We start from the raw sequence: 22,368 nt of genomic DNA on the forward strand, positions 1-22,368 counted from the left end.
CATTGAATCGATTTAAATCATTATTGATTATTACTCCTAAAGCAATTTTAGTTATGGGAAAAATCACAGGCAGGCCCTGTTTGCTGGTGAAGTTTCAAGTCAAACCACCGAAACGGATGAAGTCACTGACCAGAATAAACCAAAGCTGTCTTGAACTGCTAACCTCGCCATAGCCAGCAGGCAGCTCCCCCATGAATGCAAAGAACTATTTACTCAGTTTCAGTTCACTCAGAAAATTGCATTCCATATGCACCGTTAATTCACATTTAAACTAACTGGCATATAAAAGATGTTCCTACTTTACGTGGAAAAATTAGTGTGAGGTGGTGAGATCTGCTAGTGCTAAAATCCTGCAGGATTAGAACCCACCAGAAATAAACCAGGAATACTCAGTTTCATTAACAAGTTTAATCAAAACATATTTTAGTCAACTTTTATTTCACCAGCATGTTACAGATATTGCCAACTAATTAAAAGAATTCTAAATAACTGCTTTTCTGCAAGTAATTTGAATTCCAATTTCCACCTGAATAAAACTTGCTGCAAATCATGAACAAATGAACAACCATGTAACAGGAACAGACAATGTTTACTATTTCCTAATATACGAAACATAAAACTTTAAGAGCCCCGATCGAAATGTCAGGCTGGCAATGGCTTTAAAACACACTCACATGTGTCTTTAGAAAAAGGGAAAAAGCAGCAGCCACCCTTTCTGATCTCACAAGGTGCCCACTGAAGCCTCCACGTGGCTCACCTTCACAAGACATGTCCCACGTACCCGTGAGAGCTGTGGGAAGGCTGGAGATCCCGGGGAGCTTCTCAGGCAGGAGATGCCAGAAGCCGCTTGGGACACAGTGGCAGGGAGGGGACGGGCGGGTCACACACGCATAGGGACTGGCCTGCTTACGCCCACGAGCACGCTGCGGGCCACTGTCACTCACCAGCCCCACGGGCAGCCAGACACTGTGGTCTGGGTGTGGGACCTGCAGCTAAACAGCTCGGAAACAACAGGCTGGCCTCCCTTGAAAGGACACATCGCCAGGGGACGCAAAGGATGGCCAAATGTAGCTTAAAAGTGGTGTGGCTGTGTGAAAATATGTTGATTTGGTTGTCCACAAACAGGGAGGGGGAGAAACCTTCTAGTGAGGGACAGCAAGGAAAAGTGACCTAGAGTACAAATACAAAACAAGGCAGAAATTGATTATCTGAATGAAGCTTTCCCACTCGCTGATCTAAACTGTAATTAAACTGGCAATTCAAATCAATGGAGCCTGGTGGTGTCTTATCCTAAGTTTCACCTATTTTATTTACACATAATTAGTAAACTTCCTATGACATGTCCTGGATTTTAGAGTGCATGAGCAGCCAGCAAATGGTAAGCAATGAAAATGCTGCACCGCTGCTCCATTTAAGCGCAAATAAAGTCAACAGAACTCAGGAATAAGCTCCAATAATGAGGAAATGGCATCAGAGAAATGCCTCCCTGCTTACTCAGATCTTAAGCTGAGGAAAAGTCAGAAGCATTAATTAGACCTTCAACTACCATGCAAATCTCCTACACCAAGGTGTAAAATACCAAATTGGTAAAAGCTTGCTAAAACAAAGCACTTTTACTGTCGGAGGAGGAACAGGGGGGGGAAAAAAAAAAGAAAAAAAAGGAGAGCAATTGTGGCTTTACATCAAGTATATTTCATAATTGTCTGTTAAAATATGTACCCACATCACAAAACACTTTTAAAAAACCAAGTATTTTTAAATGTATGTACAATAATGCAAAAATATGCCTAAATATGTATCTAATGCAAAAAAATAAACCATTTAGTAAAATCTCCCTTCAAATGTCCCCTTGCTCTTCAACACCTTAAAAAAAAAAAAAGGAAAGAGCTCAGTAAACAGGAGTTAAAACACAAACTACCAGACAAAAGCAGTACAAAGCAGACACTTAAGAACGGAGAGGCATTCAATTCAGCTTCTCATTCCCCTGGATGACACCACAACTATGGCACCACTTGTCCTATGTCAGTTCAATTTTGGTTTTAAAAAGTCAGCCTGGTGTTCAAGCTGTAACAGGCTGCCTGTGGCACTCATCTTCATGCAAGCAAAAAAAGTTAATGACAACCCAACTAAGCACCCTTTAAACCCCCTTAAACAGGGGTGAATTTCACCCTAGGCAAATATTTCCTGCTCTGTGTACTCCTGCCAAGCACAGAGATCCCGTCCAACAACAGTATGGACTGAAGTCTACCTGGACAACCGTGGTGGGATAGAGAATTCTGCTGTTTCACGGTTAATTGTTCAGTCACCTCTTCTTTCTGCATTCTCTAGGAAACTGCAAAGAGGGCTTTGGTCTTACAATTCCAGTTAAGTCCAATATCTTGTATTTGTGACATTGCAATTTCATTGGTAATCGGGCTCCTACATATTTCTGAAGACTAGGTCTGAATGTCTGGGTTAAACGAGACACTTCAGTTGCAAAAGAAAATGCTAATCTGGTTCTTATTTGGATGTGTTCACGTGACTGATGTATATCCTTTACCTTGCTACAGTAACTGCCCTCAGAGTCCAGCTGGCTGCATGTGAAATACAGCTCCTGTTTGCAAAAGCCATCTGAGGTTTCAGTATTGCTCCCTATAGAAAAGGTGTCAGGGATCGAAGCGCTATTTAAAAAACCTGCTTATAAGGCACCGGTGCAGCAAGGTTTGTGGCAAACATGGTTTCATGATTTCCATTTTCTAACTGTCTAAAAGTAAGTCCATTAAATCAACCATAAATAGCAATAAAAAGACATTAGAAAAGTCCCAAACCAAAGAAATCAAGTTAGTATTGAAACTTAATTTACGACAGTCCCACTTCAGTGCACGCACTAGCTCCTGCATGGTTTTTTAAACTCATTGTTGGCTCATGCTCACCCTATATACAAAAGTCCCCCCCAAAGGTCATGATGGGCTGAGTATCTTCCACAAACAAGACATTTGCAGATTACATCATATAGTTACACATTAAACTTGCAGATGATGGACATGAACATAGATAGGAACATATACTGGCTTACCCACTGTACATATCTATTTAAAGCTTTAAAAGAATAAGAATATACACAAAATATACACTTAATTCACAAAGTAAACCAGCCCTCAACATTTGCTATTTTGTAGGGCTATGCATTTCTCCTATTAAAATTCCACACATGGAACTATCGCTGTGCCAGCTCCTCTTCATAAGCACTAGGATCACTTCAAGGTAAATTAGTTCTTCATGTATATGTAACAGAAACAGCAAAAGCTCAGCCTCTAGTCATCACTGTCGCTCCCAGACTCACTCAACTGCAAGTCATTTCCTATGGAAAACAAAAACCAACAAAACACAACAAGTGAGTAGGCGTTAATTCACATTTCACATTTCGTGGCAATCAAACCAAAGAACAGTCACATTTACACTGGAAGATTTAAATAAGAATAACACAAGAAGTGAATGCAAATATCATCTGTCATTTAATTGAACGGTTCTCCATGCCCAAGAACATTAGGAGCTGCATGGGGCCACTACACAGTCAGATCCAGGCCAAACTGAGCGTCCTTGGCTCCACAGCCACCAAAGCTGCTCTCTGGTAGGAGACCAGCATGGGCAGAAGGCATTCTGCAGCCTCTACCCAGTCAAGCTCCCCTATATGACTCTGGGACAAGGCATTGGGGAATTCCCTCGCTTTCTCAGCCCTTTTAAAAATCGATTTTTTTTGTTTTAAGGCCGTTTGGGTAGCCAAGACAAGGCCTACGCATGTCAATAAACCAAATGGAATGTTAAAGCCATCACAACTCCCGGCTATCGGCTGATCTAAGCTGACACATGCTGTGACAGTGAAGGCCTGCCTCCAAAGCGCAAAGAGAGATCAGACAAAAGGCGGCCAGGCCAGGATACGGATCAGACCGACAGTCTCAGACCCTGTTTTGCAGGGCACTTGTGACTTGGTGAGGTGGCGGGGATAAAAGGGGGCAAGAATTTCTGGTAACCAGACCGAGCTGTTCCAGCGTTCTCCCACGGCCCTGCCCCAAACAGCTGCAGAGCAGCTAGGCAACGGCTATGCCCTGGATTTCTTCACCTCCTCCTCCCTTTTGTGAAACAAGAACTCGGGTTATGGTAAGCATGGTGAACCTCCTCATGTAGAGGGTCACCAGCGACTTGAATGCTCAAGGACATACTGATGCTTGGCAAAAGCATTTTAAATCCAAAGGCAAAAAACATTGTCTGAAAAAAGGAGCTACCCTACCAGTTGCCAAATTCTGCTGGAGTCAGAAGCTTCTTGGCTTTCAATGACCTACGCAGTATTGTCATGGCCCAGGAGAAGCAGGGAAGAGGCAGCTCACAACCAGAAACAGGGAAATGGAAAGAGTCCTACTGATTTTGTTGAACTTTGGATTTCACTTAGACATTCATTACTGATAGGAAGACTGACAGGTCTCTGCAGTTTTCCAGCAGGCCTTTTCAGTATTGTGTGTATAACATACTTGTCTTCTCAAAGCTGGAAACCCTTCATTTATCTATATTTCAACTCCACCAGTTCCCTGTGTGTGGGTGCCAAGAGATGTACACAGACATGCCCCAGGAGGAATTAAGAACAATTTATGATAACTAATTTCTAGTTTCTTGTAAATGCAATATTTTAACTCCACTGAGTTAGAATATACTTGGATCTAGCATAAGGAAAGAGTAACACAGATGTACACCATCTCCCCAGACACAGTCTCATGGGACAAAACTATGCTTTAAAAACATTTTTTACACTTTTTAAAAGGAGTGAGTTTGAACTGATTCAATGCTTGCAAACGCCACAGCTGTAGTATTTTTAACCAAGTATGTCACACTTTGAATTTCCTTTCCTATTTGTGAAAATGCAGCTGAGACCAACACAGTATGAACACTCTAACAAAGCAATACAGCTAATAATGAAGACCACAGAGACTGTGCATTTATGACCATAGGGCAGCCTTGTACCATTCACAATTCTTTACAGACCTTTAACTGACACACGTGACAATCTCACTATTTATGTCTAATCTGTGTTTTCGAGTCAAAATAATTCCCATCCTCCAGTGCATCAGATCCTCCCACAGTGACGCTTTTCTCATTCCACCTGGAGGCCTGAATCAAGGCTCAGCACAAACAATGGGGGCCATTACACCGATGCCAACAGGCTCTAGACCAAACTGAAGCAATCTCCACACCTTCAGACAGGTCTCGGCCCTCTGTTTGAAAAACCTGCCCACATTATTGCAGCCAGTGCAACTCCCTGGGATTACCATTTGGCAAATTGCACTTCACGGAGTTAGCCTAACGTGCTAAGAAAACGAGTGGTCTCAAGCAGCTTCCCACAGCGAAAAGACACAAGCCTTTACTTACGGAGCGTGTTCATGAGCTGATTGCTTCCTTGCGGCCTGCTGGTGCCGTTAGCAACAGCATTCCTGTTGTTATACTGCTGGTGTGGTGGCTGGGAAGGGGAAACATGTGCCGGCTCTTCCCCCTCACTGCTGGAGCTTTCATCTTCACTCCCAGATGAGGTTTCTGAATCCGATGAGCTGCTTCCACTGCTGCTGCTCATCTGCTCAATAATTTCAACCTCTGCTCTCAGCTCTGAAATAAAAGGACATTCATCTGGCTGAAACCATAAACAGTGCCCCATGGAATTTTGGAGAAGAATGTGAAAATGCAACAGTTTTATCAAGCATAATTTATCACATCAAAATATCTCACATGAAAGAGACAGGAAGGAAAACCAAAAAATTCTGAAAACTTTTTTACTTAGTTGTTGTGGCTAGTTTTAAAGAAGCAACAGCATAGGTTAGTATCACAAAACCTTCACTTCCACTGTTATTATTTACATACTTTACACTCCTGAAAGCACTTACTGCTTCCTTATTTTTGACAGGTTACATGTTCTACATACAAAGTAAGTATGTTTCCTGATTAAGTTTTACAGGCCAACAGCCAGCCCATTTTTTAAAAGCATCTTAATGTGAAGGAATCTAGATTGTTAGATGTCAGCAACACTCAGGCTTTTGGAAAACACAAAAAGCGGGGGGAGGGCACAGGCATATGATCACAAAGAAACTGCCTTGACTTCAGATAATCTATGAAACTGCTCCAGTGCAAAGTCACACAACTCATTCCAAACAAACTTCAGAAGCAGATGGATGATGTTGGATAACTTCACAGTGAGGCAGAAGAGAATAGATGAGAATATTCGCATGTTGGGGAGTGGTAGTAATATCTTAACCTGCAATAGAGCTTACAAGTAGCCAGGAAAATACAGAGATAACTTTGAAGCTGTGAAGTCATTCAAGTCAGACACACCCCACTTCAGAGTTTCCAGTGCAAAGAAACACTGAAATACCATGACAGCCCCATCAGCAACAGCTAGTGTTGGCTGAACGACTGGTTACTAAACAGCTATTAAGGTAAATCACCCCAAATCATATCATATTGTTAAATTTGTCATAATTGTAAGGGGCCTAAACACTATTAGAGGACAATTATTGTGTATTCACCCACAAAGCTCAGTATCTAATGACTCAGTTCACCGAGGCAGGTTTTCATGAGAGAACAATATTCACACATACGTTAAGCGTAGGATGTAAAATCTTCAAAATTTAGGCTTTTGTTGTGCTAACAGTTCTAAACCACAGGGTTAGAACTCAGTGCTTGCCCCAGAGAAGTCAGAAAGCTAAAGGACAAGACTGAAAGAAGGGAGAGATGAGGTATTATCATCTCTACCTGATAAATGGAGAACTGATGCCAGGAGTAATTTACCTTAGGTCAGATGTGTGTCAGAGCGAGATGAACCCCAGGTCCTCAGCTGGGGACATCCTTCTTGTGTATAGCATAGCCAGATCATGTAAAATGAGTCTTTCCTTTATGTAAAAATGGCACAATTTTAATGCTTCTTATCTTCAGCCCCTGCAGGAGTAAGTCTGTGCAACTGGAATGTTTCCCTTTTGTAGTAAGATCCATTTTCCCTGAGCTGCTTAACACTATAGAGTAACAGCTATGTTTTCAGCCTCCACATTATTTGCTGGAGAGAGTTCCTCTAGCTCAGCATGTATTGCTTTGAAAAATTAAGTTTTCTTTTGTCGGTTTTAAACTGCTATTTTTCAATTTCAAAGTTCAGAGCTCAATTTCAAATGCTATAGTTATAGCAAATCAGAGACAAAGGAAGACATATTGAAAGGGAACAACCATATGACTAACTCCAGCTGGGTACTTAAGGATAGTGGGGTCGTTCCTCCAACCTACTTCCTAAACCCAGATCCCTGACTAGACCACTCGTGTTCTCTGTACTTTATTAGTACGCCAGGTAAAACCTACTCTACCACCTTGAAGACATAGCATAAGAGACCACTGGAAGAGGGAGTAAGAATATACGATTAGGCCAACAGAAGATACTACTTTGTACTGTAATGTCTTTCTCCCTTATTCCCTCCCAACAGCATCCTGCAGACTTTAAAAATCCATTTCATGCCTGGAGTCTGATACACAGACAAATGAGCACTTGTAAGTCACTGTTCTCAGCCTACCCAAATCGAGGATTTCAAACTGTAAATGTTGCCTGCGTTCAGGGCTAAGAAATTCACAGGGGAAAGCTAAAGGAAAGGTAAACAGGAATAAGGGTTCTAGCCCTGTAAAATGCCCATATTTATTTTTTTTTCCCCTAGCTTAATGACATAAAATTTCCACATACTTCTAGTGATGGAGTTGCTAGCTATAAGTTATAGTGATGATAATAATACATTGTTAGAATATCCTGAATTGTAGCAAGCACTATCACGTACAGACCACAGTCCATATTGCAAAAAGATTCAATAAACAAGTCTAACACAGGACAAGTGTCAGAGAATCACACACATATGCTCACAGAGCAAGAGAGTCTATGGCTGAAATGGAGGAGTGTTGGCATATGGGCTGAGAAGAACATAGCAGCCCAGAAAGCAGCATATAAAATAGTGTGAAGATGATGGAGCTATCTAAGAGGCATTGGTGGTGAAAGGGAAAAGAACTAGAGAACTAGAAAAAAAATTAAATAAGAAGTTTGAACTCGATACAGTAGGTGAGAAGATAACTGAAGGAAGGAAATGACGCAGTCTGATGAATGGGAAAGGAAGATTAGCCTGGCTAATTTTAAACAGAATTAGAGATTAGTGTCAGATTGAAAAATGAGGGGTTTCTGCTGGGGAGGCAGAAAACTTAAGAGCCCACAAAAGAGTTTTGAGTATGAGGAGGGAAAGGGAGAATGCCTCAGAAGAAGTGGTAAGGTCCACTACACTGAATACAGACAGAGAGAGCAGAAGAGCACCAATATCACAAGCTTCAAGGGCTGGGAAGTTAAGAGTGTTCCCAGTGACAGTGGTCACTGGTAGAAGCTTGATCTGAGCCCATTTTCTAGCCAACTTTTGCCTCCCAGGCTGTCAGCTTCCCCTCAGCTCTCTTGCCGCTTAATTCCTTGAGCCCAGAATTCTGAACACCTTGTCTGCGCAGATGAGAAAAAAGTAAATGTTTTCACTAATGTTATGGTGGCTGCTGCATCGCTAGAAGTCTGTCAGGCAGAACTCCAGCAGGACCACTAAGGGAGTCTATTCAAAACCCTCTTGTGTCACCCTGTCAAAGGTGGCGGCTAAGCCAATGATGACACCAAAGCCTTATAAGAAAAACATATCCACTTTAAAATTGCCCAATTTTGCATTTTCTTATTTGCCTGTTATGCTTAGTGCAGTTATAGGTACTGAAGCCTTGGCTAAACATTTCCTTGCAGTGCCTCCAATTCAAATAGTTGTGTGTATATACGTGTGTATATATGTGTGTACATACATGTTAAGTGACAATGAAAGAATCAGACCTTTCCTAGATCTTTTTGTGCCGCAAGATCAAATGCCTTATATTGATGCACCTTTAAGGTTTAAAAGGTGACAAGAGTTAGGATGTGCAGCAGTTACTTCTAAAAAAGCTTTCCATATAGTATAGTTCCAAGCACTTGCCTTAATTGAGTCTACATCATCTGAAAAGGCTGACATTGCTAGGGGAACCTTAGCTTTTGCACATTTCATGTTATAACTGTAGGCTTCCTTTCAAGAAAACAAAACGGCTTACTGTTTTACACCGGCAGTCAATGCCGTTTTTAGAGTAAAAAAAATTTCAAGGTCAGGAATCATTACACAAAAAGAACAGCCTTTCTCAACAGGGCTGTCTTCTGTATATATTCTGCATCAAATGCCCTAATTTCTTTCCATATTCATGTCTAAGGGTTCTTACTTCTTATCTCAATTCCAATAGGCTATGCAGCATTTCTCACTAAACCCCTAACCTTGGGCTGCCAGAATGCCAAGGACTTTCAGAAATAAAGTCATTCAGCTTTAAGCAGGATGAGGTTGTACATCCATAGCAGAATGCTTACTGTTAATAATGGTATGCAAGGTGGAGAGAAATCAAGTTGATATTGGCACTTTGAGCACGCAGAGATGGCAGCTAGAAGAGGCAGTATTTCACAGTGAAGTGCAAGAAATTTGACTGAGGTGCTCTTGAGAGACAAATACAGTGCTATGGCATCATCCTTACCCACTACAGTTGCACATTAGGTAAACAAGATCTGCTGAGATTTTCAAGCACTGAATTTACAGTCTCCAAACCAGAAAAAAGTTTCTGTGGTTTTGTTTTGGGTTTTGTTTTGGGTTGTTTTTTTTTTTTTTTTTTCCCCCAAGTACGGCATGCTGTAATTATGTCAATGTTATTGAAAACATTTCTGTTGTGGTCAAACACATGTGATAAATGCTGATTATTTCATGTACATAAATGGCTGTTGCAGTATACGTGTGCAAATGCTCACCGCTTAATGAAATATTATCAGATGTAGCCAAGTACTCAAAGGAACAAGCTCTAACCCTCTCTTTTGCTCCCTTTGGGCAGGAGGACAATATAAAAGCTTGGAGGGGAAAAGACTCCTCTGGTGCAAGACCCCTAGATACAGCCTCCCAAAGGCCTCTCTGCATGAAGGAAAGGACTTCTTCAGCTCCCACAGGCTCTGACTCTGTCCTCAGGTGCTGTCATTTGAACAACTGTGTAATGGGACAGAAAACTGACCTACCTGAAAGCTTGTTTCCCAGCTCATCTGTAAGGAGAGCTATGGAATGCACAGCTGAGGGTACTAGGGGAAAGCAGAAACTTGCACTGAGGTTACCTTAAAACTATTGTTAAACATCACGAGGGTTGTGTATCCTACCACACCCTTAAGTAGGGCACTCTGGGAGCAAGGAAGTGTCATAGCACTGGAGATCCTTTCAATCACCTCCTTTAGGGCTTGCAAGTTCTGTGCCGTGTCCATTAAAGAAAAAACCACAGAATTTCAGCTTTGTTTAGCTTGCTTTCATAAAGGAGGTACTTCACCCAAAATGAAAGCTACTGCTTGAATGGAAAGAACACAGCCTCTTAAGAACTTAGAAGTCTTTATTCATAAAAAGACACAGTAGGGGAAGATAACAGGACTGAAGACTATCTCACAGCTTTTACCGTTAAGTTTTATTCATTATTTTAATTGCAGAATGGTGCCATTTTAGTTCTACCTTTCCCAAGTAGGTTCTTATGATATAAATGGTTTAGTAATGCTGACACTCCAGATAATCAATGCTGGGAAAAAGTTATAAAGAGCATGTAATGTAAGCCAAAAAAACCCTACCCAGGTATTTGCACTCTTTTTGGCCTTGAATGGTGCTCCCTATAAAACACCAACTTGAAGTCCTGTTTTTACTCCAAGTCAGGTGTTCTTTTGCTTGATTCTGGAAACAAAACTCTACAGATTATTTATTTGGAGGTACTTTCCAATAAAAGATGATCAGGTGGCAAAAAAAAAAAAATTGCTAGGACAGTTCTAAACAATATGACTAATATTTTAGACCAGTAGAAAATGGTCTTTGTAGAACAGATGTCACACCAGACAAATGTCAATAGTTTACTATAACATGACCTTTACAAATTGCTGTACGTATACAAGAATGCCCCAACGGTTAAGTAACTTATTACACACTATAAGAACAGGCATTTAAAATTCACAACTGATGCAATACTTAAATTGATATATCACCTGTTATCTTTCTCCTTACCTATCACACAGAAAATAAAAATGGCACTGCAGCTAAGGGAACTGTAGCTAACACCCTCAGACATTGATTCTGTCTGCTGACCAGCGTCCAGGTATTTGTGCTGTGAAAGAGCGAGACCAGTCAGCACCTATGCAAACACACAGATAGCTCAGCAGTAAAACTGTCACCTAGTGATTACCATGAACTGAAAAAATACCCTGTGAAGTAATTAACATAGTCTGGGCAATTAACACAGGCTAAGTCTACAGACAAAAATAGCTATACAGGACAGTGAAAAAAAAAGAGAAAAAAAAAAGACACAGAAAAAAATACTACACAGAAAGAACAATCTTAAAATAATTGCATTTGGTGCAAGACAAGAGAACCAAACAAAAATTTAAATTTGAAGTCTTCCTCATTCTGACTGTGATATCCACAGCAAAACCAGATTATCACACCAGTATGAAAGGATGGACACGGGCAAAGAAAGTGCGTCCTGCCCGCAGTGAAACACTGAGACAAAGCATTGCTTGAGCAGGAGGCTGCGCTGAGCCAGTTACCCCTTCAAGGGACTTTGACAGAAGTACAGCAACTATATGGCAGATGTGATCAAAGCTGCAGAGAAGCTGTAAAGGGGAAGCTGCAGGGTTGTTCACTCACTCTCTCATCCTCCCCTGCTAGCACTACTTGGCATGGCACAAGCTCCAGGTCTTGTGACAGGAACACAGCCACCCAGCCCTTCCATCCCACTGGCAAATGGCTCCAACCTTACGCAGTGCGGGAATAACTTTCGTCCAAGTTACTTGATTACATAACTAGACCTTGGACCATTAGCTTTAGTTCTCGCTGTTGTCGTTGCCTAAGACACCCATTCAACTCGTCAGGCACTCAGCTACAGGTTTCTGAATTCACACTTATTTTGTCTTCTTTTCAGAACAGAGAAATAATTTGGAAGAGAGAAAATTATCCAAAAAGAGGAAGTCCTCTCATGCCAGAGAAAACTGCAGCATAAACACCTATGCTGGCAGAAGAGAATAAATAATTCACTAAGATGCCCTAAAATGAGATATAACGATGACAAACCAGCTGTCAAATACTATCTTTTAATCCCCGAACATTCTAACGTTTCTATAAATTGCATGGTCATAGTTTTTACTATAAAGAAGAAAGACAAAACCAAACAGGAAACTGCAAACCCTTCTTTACCTCTCTTAATGTCATCCAGCTGAGGCTCAGGAGAAGGATTATCTTTCAGAGGAGAAGTTTTAGGTCCAACTGCTGGCTTGGGGGGGGCTCTGAACTGTGAAGGAGGCTGGGATGCTCGGGCAGACTGTTGTTCTATTCGGGCTTGGATCTTACTGCTGCCCTCTGCTCTGAAAAAACAACCAGAGACATTCAGTGGTACTGTGCAACTATGTTCAGCTTTTTCAGCACCCTTGTACTAATGCCTCATCTGCGACTTCCTGTTGTATAGATCTCTACTTTGTTTTATAAACAGTGCATTACAGCTTTCTGTAGGCAACACTTGCTTTCAATAAAAAATAAGCATATATGCCTACACTGCAACGCCCTTACAAAATTTATTTTCAAATCCAGATGTGGTTCAGCAGTGCCAAATTCTCTACTTGAAGAACAACGAAGGCTTTGATTTAGCAATTAGTATTTGTATGTTTAAAAAAGAACAAGCAATTGTAGTCATTTAAAGTAACTACATGATAAAACAAATCCACTCATAACAAAATCCTGCTTAAAACAATCACAGCAAAAGAAACAATTTTCTCACTTGCAATTAAATCATCTCAAACTGAACTCTCTTAAGAGGTCAACCTGACTAGAGCAATCATTCTTACTGCCAAATACAGCATACAAGCATTTAATTCCTGTTTTTCATTCATTTGCTACTATCCCTTAAAAATAGTTTAAGCTGTTTCCTTAGTGGGAAATAGTCTCCAGAATAACGCTATGCCTAGCTGCTCAACTCAAATCGGATATTTCTTCCTTTTACTGAATTAACAACATGATTGAGATCGTAGGACAACCAAGATCCTTGGCAGAAAAAAAAACCAAACCCAAACCAAAATACTTATTCAAGTCCCTCTACGGCACACCATAATGAGTTTAAAGTGTGTGCTTTATTTATTGCATAAAGCCTTTGGGGGTATGGCTTTATGTAGTGCAGCACAGAAGAAGCTTATGTGGATACCAGAGTTCAGTTTTGGTTCTAGGAGGGTCCCAGCTCAGCAGTGTGACACTTTGTGCCTGTGAGCTAATCCCCTGAGGAATGAGCTCAGCTAGCCCGTGCGGAACTTCCTGGGCCTTCACCTAAACTGCTCCCGGTATCTCAGCTAGTACATGTAGCACTAACTCAGGTATCTCTGTGCCTCATGGAATTGTAGATGCAACCTCAAAAATTAGGCACAGAATCACCTCTTCATTCATCACTGAAACGCAGCTATTAGATACCACATTAATGCAGTTTACACAGTCATTTACAACAGAAGTGAGGGTTTGGGAATACACTCATTGTATGAAGTGAAAGGTAAAAGCAAAAGACTGCTTCCAGGATTAATTATGCTCTTGGAACTACAGAAGGTCAGAAGGTTTTATGCAGAAAAAGTGCAATTACTCTCTCACGAATGTCATCAGGATGTTAACACTAAAAACTCTGCTCCCACATAGTGACAACAGGTCATTAAAGATCAAAGTAGCCATGAAAAAAAAAAAAAAGACCCTTCTGATCTAGAAAACTGAATGACTTTGCAAAGCACTATTCCTCAAAAGAGGGATCCCCAATTTTTTACTACCATGTCTCTGCTTGAGAAAAATCGAAATATTGTTCACCTCACTAGAGCCAAAACTCCGTGGGTCCAAACACCTCACTCAACCCAAACCCTCCTGCACTTTTTTGCTCCTTTCTGACAAAGTCCAGCAGAACTTAAATTGGGAATTCAAATCTCATCTATGATGTGCTCATATCCACTGGACAAGATGAATGCCACAAGGATGAGTTTTCACATCACTGAGTCAGAGGACTGTTACAGTCCATTTAGCTTGAATGCAAGGTGTTCTTGGCAAACTTCCAGTCAACTGCTGATGAGCTGCAACCCACATTTCTAGTAGTTTTAGCACCTAAAAGTTCTACTCTGCAATAAAGACATTTTTTTTAAATGTAAAACTAGTAAAACTATTTAAGAGCTTCTTCACGAGACATTTGAATAACTGCTTTCTCTTTAGATCTCAATAACCTGTGATCCAGTGATGCTGAAAAAACATGATCCAGAAACTTCAGATACTTGCAGAGCAGCAAGATTACTAAACATGTTCCAGCTGCACACTTTGTGCAGTGAAGTACAAATATTGGGTCAGAGAGGATTTCTGGCCTCAGCAGTTCTTCTAGGCAGAACCTCATAACTGTTATTTCTACAGTTCCCCAGCAGCTGGACACTTTGGATTTATGTTCCACTTTACATATCACTGATCCAATATAGGGATGAATGTTTCTTGTTCCCTAAGAGTATATTATTAAAGCATCATGACTCCCACAGGAATCTGTAGGGAACAAACCTAGAAAGTCCAACAATCCTTTTGACAGCCTAATATTTCCATGGTCTTTTTCAGCTAACTAGAGATTCCTGAAACACATCCCATCCCTCAGCCAGCTTCCAAAGCTTCAAATCAGAGGTCTTTCATTGCAAACTATAATTATGTCCTTTCAGCAGTGGAGAATTTACAAATTCTTTACTCTTGGATTCACAATCCTATTTGCATTTTTATGCAAGATAATTGGCCATGTAAAGCCCATAAGGCTTAGTAATTAAACATCACTACAAAATAAAAGAAAACTTGAGTTATGGTTCAAAAGACAGTCTGAAGAAGAAACTTCAGCACGTATTAATCCTATCAACAGCCCCGTCCCTGGCTTTACCTTGTTTTCTTGACTTGAATGCTGCTACTAAGTTTTTCCAGCACATATTCCCCAGTGTCATGATTGATAATAAGCACACAGTCCTTCTGATATGGCCTTTTATTTCCTTTAAACACAGTCATTGGAGGAGTTGAACCCTGGTATCAAAGAAAAAACACACATTTGTTTGGTTATATTCCCCTACACAAAAGTTTATAAACACTAAGAGAAATGAATATATGTATTGTTCTGACCAAGAGGCTAAGCAGTTAATGTTTAGTTCCTACAGAAAATGTTCATTCATGAAAAGGGAAAAATACAGTTATATGCAGTAGATCAGAGGTTTCCTCATAGCACTCCTACACCTTTCATCATTTTAACTGTCTCTGCAGTGACAAAACATCTTCTCCATCGTTGCCATTATTTACAGTTCTCATTCCCAAACTGGCAACATAACTGAATTTGCATAGCTGGCCCTGACAAGTGTCAGAAATCTTGACATTTCTGCTCTGCAAATCTTTGATTTCAATAAGAAATAAAGTTTTAATTATTCGTGTAGCAGAACTGTTGCCGAAAGAAATATGTGGTCAATTGAAAAATAATTTAAACTGCTTTGTATTTAATTTATATTTTTAAAAGAGGCTGTATTTTTCACAGCGGATTACAAGCACTGTCTCAAACTACGTAAGAACAGCTGCCTTCTTCAAAGTCAGATTAACAAGTAGATGCCATGCAATTACACCGAAAAGTCTTCTCAAAAGCAAACAGGGTATTTTGACGCCTTCCAGAAAGCCCCCACATCCACACAATGCTGCATAGAGCCAGAAAAGTGTAATGGCTTAGACTGAGAAGCAATAAAGACAAACTCAAGTGGTGGTGCACACTGGCAAACTGATACTGCTGAGATTATGCTCAGCTGTCCTGTATCCATGCACAGGCTGGCTCATACACCTGGTTTTGGGGTTACAGGAGGCAGAATCTATGGTCTACCTGCACGTAGCAGCATGGACACACACCTGGCCATGTCAAAAAAGGACACATTACTTGAAGGGGATATACTGAAATATGTTCTCAGCTATGAAACCTTCTCAGACTTCTCTGCAACGTATAGCTACTGCACAAAAGAAATAAAATAAAAGTTTATTTATGTGCACTTGTACACATGCTGTAGAAAAGCAACCAAAATCAGGGAGAAAAGGAAAAAAATGCACTCTTCTACATCTTATTCTCAGTAGCAAAAATGAACAATCATATTTTAACCACTCAGAATGCAATTCCTATTCTCCATATCACTAATAGAATACGTTTGAATTTAAAATGTCTTCGTTAACAGTAAGGGTGAAAAATCAGAATTGCCAACAAAGATACAGTAAGATATACAGAATTCAGAAAGGATGTCTCAATAAAGTCTAGTCTTCAAAGCATGTTAGATTTTTATCACTTGTACATTTAAGAGAGGAAAGCAACATTTAAGAGAATAAAAAGCAAGCTGAAAGTCAAATCCTGCTCGTTGTTGACCACTAAGTCAGGAAATGTATAATGCACAAATTTAATGAAAATTGATCAAAGTTTGTTTGCTACCTAGAAGCCTAATTCAGAAAAGACTGTGATTTTGGCTGAAAAAAATCAGCAGAAACAGAACCCTGCAAGTTAACAGTCCCACCCTTCTATTTAAAATTGAATGTTTAGGTTTTATGTTAGTGCTCAAATAACACTGGCTCCTCTTTACAGGATAGAGGAAGCAGCAGGTGAAACAGGTGACGTTTAATCAATTTGTTTTCATGCATGAGGGTTTTTAACAAACAGAAATTCTTCACTTCCCCAACCAAGACCGTTTATCAAATATTGAAGCCACTAAATCCACATGTAGAAACAGTATTTCAATTTATCCAAGCAGCAAGGGACATCAAAATATCTCCACTGAACAAATTACCAGATAACCTCAGGGACCAGTCAATTAATTTCAAAAAACAACTTAGAATCTGAATCCTATCCAGTTGTTGGGCAACTGAGAACCAAAGCAGGATCTAAGAAATTCAGTAAGTCTTGTCAGGATGAAACTATCTCAAACCTTCCCACTCTTTTCCAGTACGCTCAGCGTTTTCCAGCTCTCTGTCCGGAACCCAGGCAGCCCTGCCTCGAAACAACCTGTGCACAGTGGCTGCGTTGAGTGCCGTTAGCTGCCCAAGCCTCCAAAGCATACTATAAGCTTGAAGATGTTCATACGCATGGGAAGGCAACAGAATTAAACTCATCAGCACAGAGATTTGGAAAGGGACATTACAAGTGAAGTTGTTCGACACAAAAGATGAACGAAAACCACTGTTCCCAGTCAATCCAAGATGGATGCCACTGCTAGTCATCGTATTGTTACCTGCTCTCAAATAGCACTACCATGCTCACCGTTTTTATAGGCAAAACCCAGCATGTGACCTCCTGCAGCATTAAAGGTGACCAAAGCCTTGTAAAAAACAGGAGTGGGGGGGAATCGGGCTAAAGCCTCACTCAGTGAGAATTATCACAGTACCATCACCTACCAATTAAAAACACCAACACGCTGGAATAAACAATACCAAAAGGATGTGACACACTGCTTCCAAACTGACTGGTGCCCCCCTGCAACCACCAAACCCACTGATGTCTGTGAATTCTGGTTTATTGGCTTGACACATAGCATTAACTTCAGCTAATAAACAAATCCAGTTCCAGCATGCAAGCACTTTCTTCTGTTTTGGTAAGGAAACCACTGAACCTTCAATTACAAAACAGCTGCAGCTATAAACAGCTTGATCACTTCTTTTATTGCTGTTTGACTGTCATCCTCACACAGTAGATCTTTATGGCATAATTTGAGGAGGAAGTGGATGGGAAACCACTTCATTGCCACTCACCAGAACCGCCCTCCTTGATTTCACTGACAAAGCTAAAGGCAGGGAACCCTCTATGCTATCTGTACACATTTTAGTAATGGGAAGAATAGGCTTACAGGCCTACCTGTGGCTTCTGAACATCAAATGATGAAATCTCCAAACCCCTTGACTAAAGCCCAAATTACCCTGCCTTTCTTCCTTAAGCTATAGCACTAAAAATCAATGCAAACCAGGTACAGAACTTCAGCTAACAGTAAAAGTCTTCTTGTTATTCAAGGAAGAGTTGGAAGGAAGGAATCAAAAGTAAAGAACAGACTGCAACCTTACAAATACAAGCCTTTGCAATGATTTGATTGTGCAGTCCTTTCCTAAGGTAACACACTACAAGACTGGCTGCTCAAATATTGAACCCACTTGTACTAACAAAGATGAAAGTGAAAGTAACATTTACATTAGACGGTAACTACATTGCAAATTTGTTGGAGAGTAAACAAGGACACATATATAACAAACTTACTGGAATATGTGGCAAAGTGATTGTTACGTCATCTCCTTTCCCCACTTGGAGGTCCCCCTCACATGATGTATCAATCGATGCTGGCTTAAAATCATCTAAAGAGGAAAAGAATTGTGATTACATTTCTTGGAGTCTTCAGAAAGGTCATCCTGCCCTGCAGAGTCACTGCACATTTATTGTGATTATAGGGAATGTTAAAATACAGGCTAGTGTTTACAGCAGGGGTGGAATAACACAGCAGCGCAATCTGTCTATGCTCAACGCCCCAGTCATACGATGGTACCAGGTTCTAAACTTCCTTTTAAATTGGAAGTAAGGTTCTAGACCTTGTGTCTGAAGACCAAAAGCAGTCTTCTCCAAACCCCAGGCTTTGAGTGATGATTTTGCAAGCAAGTATAAACCTGTACCATGCATCTCAAAACAGTACCAATTTCAAGACTCAGGCTCTGCGTGGCTCCTGCCAATTCCAAACCTGAGGACCCTCTCTGTGACAAAGACTAATTTAGTGACACCAATTCACTTAGCCTTACTGATTTTTCTGGTTATTTAACAGCTATCTTGCCTCCGCAATACTTCCTCAAGGGTAGAGGAGACCTCAGATTTCACCTGTAAGGAAAAAAGAGGTGCTGATCTTACTTCAGAAGGCTCCGCGCTAGTCCAAAGCCACTGCAGATGGAAAGCATGACTAAGGTGAGACACTGTAACAGCTTTAAACTAACCCTAGCTTTAAGTATTTTTGCCGCATTGTCTAGAATGCTTTGTCCCCCAAACAAGGCACTTCTGTTTAGTCTATTTATTTGAACTGAGAACATTTTAACTTAAAAGTATTTTCCCCTCATTATTCTGCCATGCTGATGAGCCACAAAACTGAGAAAAATCTATCAAACCTCTAATATTTTGACAGAGGATTTAGACAAAGTGAAATAAGATCAGACAGATATAGGTTGGTTTGCTTTGGTTGTTTGTTTTTAAAATAAGCCTCCATTCAATTCTAGCATCTCTGGATATGAAAAGGTGCAATTATAGTCACCATCAAGGCTTTTAATTACTGCATTAGATAAGAAATTCATATCTCAGAACAAATTTAAAATATAATTCCACTATGAAAAGCGTAATTGTGGAAAAAACCCACAAAACCCTAGCTTGTAATAAATTCTCATTAAGAGGACGTTAATGTCTAATTGAGTTTTACTTTGACAGCACAACAAGCAGAATCAGGCACACTTGACTTAATCCTCATGCCTTAACTGCCAGACCAAATTATACCCTTCATTTTCAACTGAGCAATCTATTTCTAGCTATTGTTTCCCACCTACTTTATGTGCAAGCTTGCTAAATAAAACAAACCAGCTGTGTAAGAGCTAGTGTCTTTGCCAAAATGGGATCAAGAGTTCCAACGGCGCAGTCACTAAATTAAAAGGAATATCACTATCACACTTCTTTCTTAGGTATCAGCAAAATACAGTTATTCTAAACAAACACTCAACAAATTGTTTTCATTTGGTTAGCTTACTAGTGTATGTGCTTGGCTAATCTTGCTGTAGATCAAGTGCACATATGTCCCTCCAAATGAAACCACAGCCCTTTTTCCAAAAGCCAAATGTTTTTAAGATGAGTTTTCCAGGGATAATGCAGTTTTTCAGCACAGTATTTCATAAACATTATGGAAAGGAATGAAGTATTTTAAGAAGGCCAAAACAAATTTAGCCTACAAAATCCTCTTATTATAGTTTGTGTGAAGAGGATTATGGGAACAATGTAATGCCTGGATCCCAGATAAATCATTCCAGATCAACAGTTAGAAAAAAAAATCATAACCAGGAAATGAAGAGATCTCACTTGAAAGTCACAGATGGAAAATACAGCACACAGAAAGCTCTTTTGAAATACAACTGCATTTTTCCAGTTGTAGTCTGAAGAGCTTTGGCTTTGCAATCCCTTAAGAAATTGATTATTGAAGCACTTCCGATTCTAGAAATCCAGTGTATTGGATTTGGATATGGCTTGGGTTTAAGTCATACACTATCAGACAACAACCTCATTCATTTGATAGTTGGGCTATTTTAAAATTTTGATTTATAAATGGAGCTTTGCTAGTAAGTCAGTGCTGGATAAAACCGTTCAGTGTTATGTATAAACAGTTAAATGTACCAAACATACGGTATGGTATTTTTTTAGCATGGTGCAATTATGTATAACCAGAGGGGTGAAACACACAAAATTTAAGTGCTAATCCACTAGACAGAGGTTACTATTGAGCAAAATAGCTTTGCCTCAGTCATTGACCATCTGCTTGGGTAACAGCTCCATCTAGAAAGCTGTTCTTTCAAGTCACACTCAGGTGACTAATATCACCGAAATTACTTACTCGTGGTGTATGAACATGGGCCATGAGACTGGGCCTAGTACTATGCATCATAAACCAAAAAATCCTACTGTTAACTGTATAAATTCCCCACCTTAATACAAAGCTACTGAAATGTAAGTTTAGCATTACTTTCATTTACTGTTGGTGATTCACTAATTTTAAATCCTGGACTCATTTAGGGGAAGGAAAAGCAATTTCTTGCCCACAGAATTCAAGTACAGAGATCCAGTGGGCTTCTCTTCAAAACGATCTTCTAATATGAAATTAAATGTAACCAGTGCTAAACACAGCAGTCACAATAATATCTGACAACTCAAAAAAAAAAATCGCATATTCTTCCCAGTTATTCCAAAACTTCATAGATGCTCAAGACCCTACCTCGGGATTTATTTTACACTTATTTGGCAGTACTGTATGTAAATGAGATATTTCTGCTCGCTTTCCTGGAAAGTGACTTATTACAGCTGGCTGGAGTCGTCGGCACAGCCAGGGACGGGGCTGCTGGGTTACACGTTGCCTCACCGCGAAAATAACCAGTTAAAAATCAAACTGCGGGCGCTTCGGCTGCCGACCAGCCGCGCTCCTCTCCAGACACACTCTGGCCACGCCGGGGCCTGCGGCGTCCTGTCCTGCAAGTGCCACCAAAAAACCCCAAAAATAAACTGGCAAGCCACCCCCTCACGGAGGGGATCGTTTTATGCTCCGAAGCGATTCACGCACGTTTCATGAAAAGCTGTTCGTCCGCCCTGGCCTGCCTCGCTCAAACCTCCTCCCTACCAGCGCCCTCGGCCAGCGCTCACCATCCCCTTTGCCCCTCGGGCTGCCCGCCGGGGCGGGACACCTCTGTGGGGAAAACACCCGTCGGGGTGGCGGGAGGGAAGATGGGCGCTGAGGGAGCGGGAAAGGAGGGAGAGGGGCGCTGAGGGGGTAACGAAGCCCCGGGGTGGTGGCGCGAAAGGGGCGGTGAGGAGCAGGGGCGGACAGGGCAAGAGCAAGGCTTCGTCGTGGCGGGCCGGAGGCCCCCGCAGGCCGGCGGGGAGGGGTCGGCCCTTAACGAGTAAGAAACGGCGGCGGGACTCCGGGAGGAGACCTCGGTGAGGATGGCGGGGCGCCGGACAGGTACTGCCCCTCCGACCCGGGGCCGCCCGGCGGGAAGGCGTTCAAGGAGAGGGGGCTCGCCAGCAGGAGCGGTGGGTGCGGCTGAAGGGGAAGCGCCGCCGGGGCAGGCGGCAGGGGGACAGGACGGAGGGAGCGGGAGGAGAGGGGGGAGAAAGGGCGGCAGCGGCGGCGTAGCCCGCCGGGAGGGAGAGGGGGTGGCGCTCACAGCGGATGGTGTGGAAGGAGGCCTTGGGCCGCCGCTCGAAGCTCTCGCCCAGCTGCAGCGGGTGCTCTTCCTTGTCCAGCAGCGAGTTCGCCGAGCCGTTCATGTCCCCGTCCCCTCCCCTCCCGGCCCGGCCGGTCCCTTCCTCTCCTCCGTGCGTTGCCGCCCGGCGCCCTTCCGGGGGCCGAGTGCAGCCGGGAAACTGCTCCGGGGTTGGCGGCGGCGGGTACGGCGGGGTGAGACGAAGCGAGGCCGGGGCGCTGGGCCGAGC

General features: G+C 41.6%; 1 protein-coding gene across 1 annotated transcript; it reads right to left on the reverse strand.

Moving 5' to 3' along the window:
• Positions 1-438: 438 nt before the first annotated feature.
• EAF1 (ELL associated factor 1) lies at positions 439-22,204 on the reverse strand. Its single transcript, XM_086467838.1, has 6 exons — positions 22,101-22,204; positions 18,409-18,503; positions 15,043-15,179; positions 12,324-12,490; positions 5,398-5,628; positions 439-3,340 (listed from the first exon to the last, which is right to left on the reverse strand). The coding sequence occupies exons 1-6, from the start codon at positions 22,201-22,203 to the stop codon at positions 3,294-3,296; spliced, it is 780 nt and encodes a 259-aa protein (XP_086323964.1). The 5' UTR covers position 22,204; the 3' UTR covers positions 439-3,293.
• Between the last annotated feature and the right edge of the window lie 164 nt (positions 22,205-22,368).

This window comes from Leptosomus discolor, chromosome 7, assembly GCF_034619465.1.
Source record: "Leptosomus discolor isolate bLepDis1 chromosome 7, bLepDis1.hap2, whole genome shotgun sequence".
Classification (NCBI taxonomy): domain Eukaryota; kingdom Metazoa; phylum Chordata; class Aves; order Leptosomiformes; family Leptosomidae; genus Leptosomus; species Leptosomus discolor.

What these genes read in the sequence shown, in the direction of transcription:
- EAF1 (XM_086467838.1), bottom strand. Translation starts at nt 22,203, where the DNA reads ATGAACGGCTCGGCGAACTCGCTGCTGGACAAGGAAGAGCACCCGCTG. An exon ending in ATTCAAGTCAAGAAAACAAG is followed by an intron (nt 12,491 to 15,042) that starts GTAAAGCCAGGG and finishes TTGTTTTTTCAG; the next exon opens with AGCAGAGGGCAGCAGTAAGA. An exon ending in TCAGCTCATGAACACGCTCC is followed by an intron (nt 3,341 to 5,397) that starts GTAAGTAAAGGC and finishes TGTTTTCCATAG; the next exon opens with GAAATGACTTGCAGTTGAGT.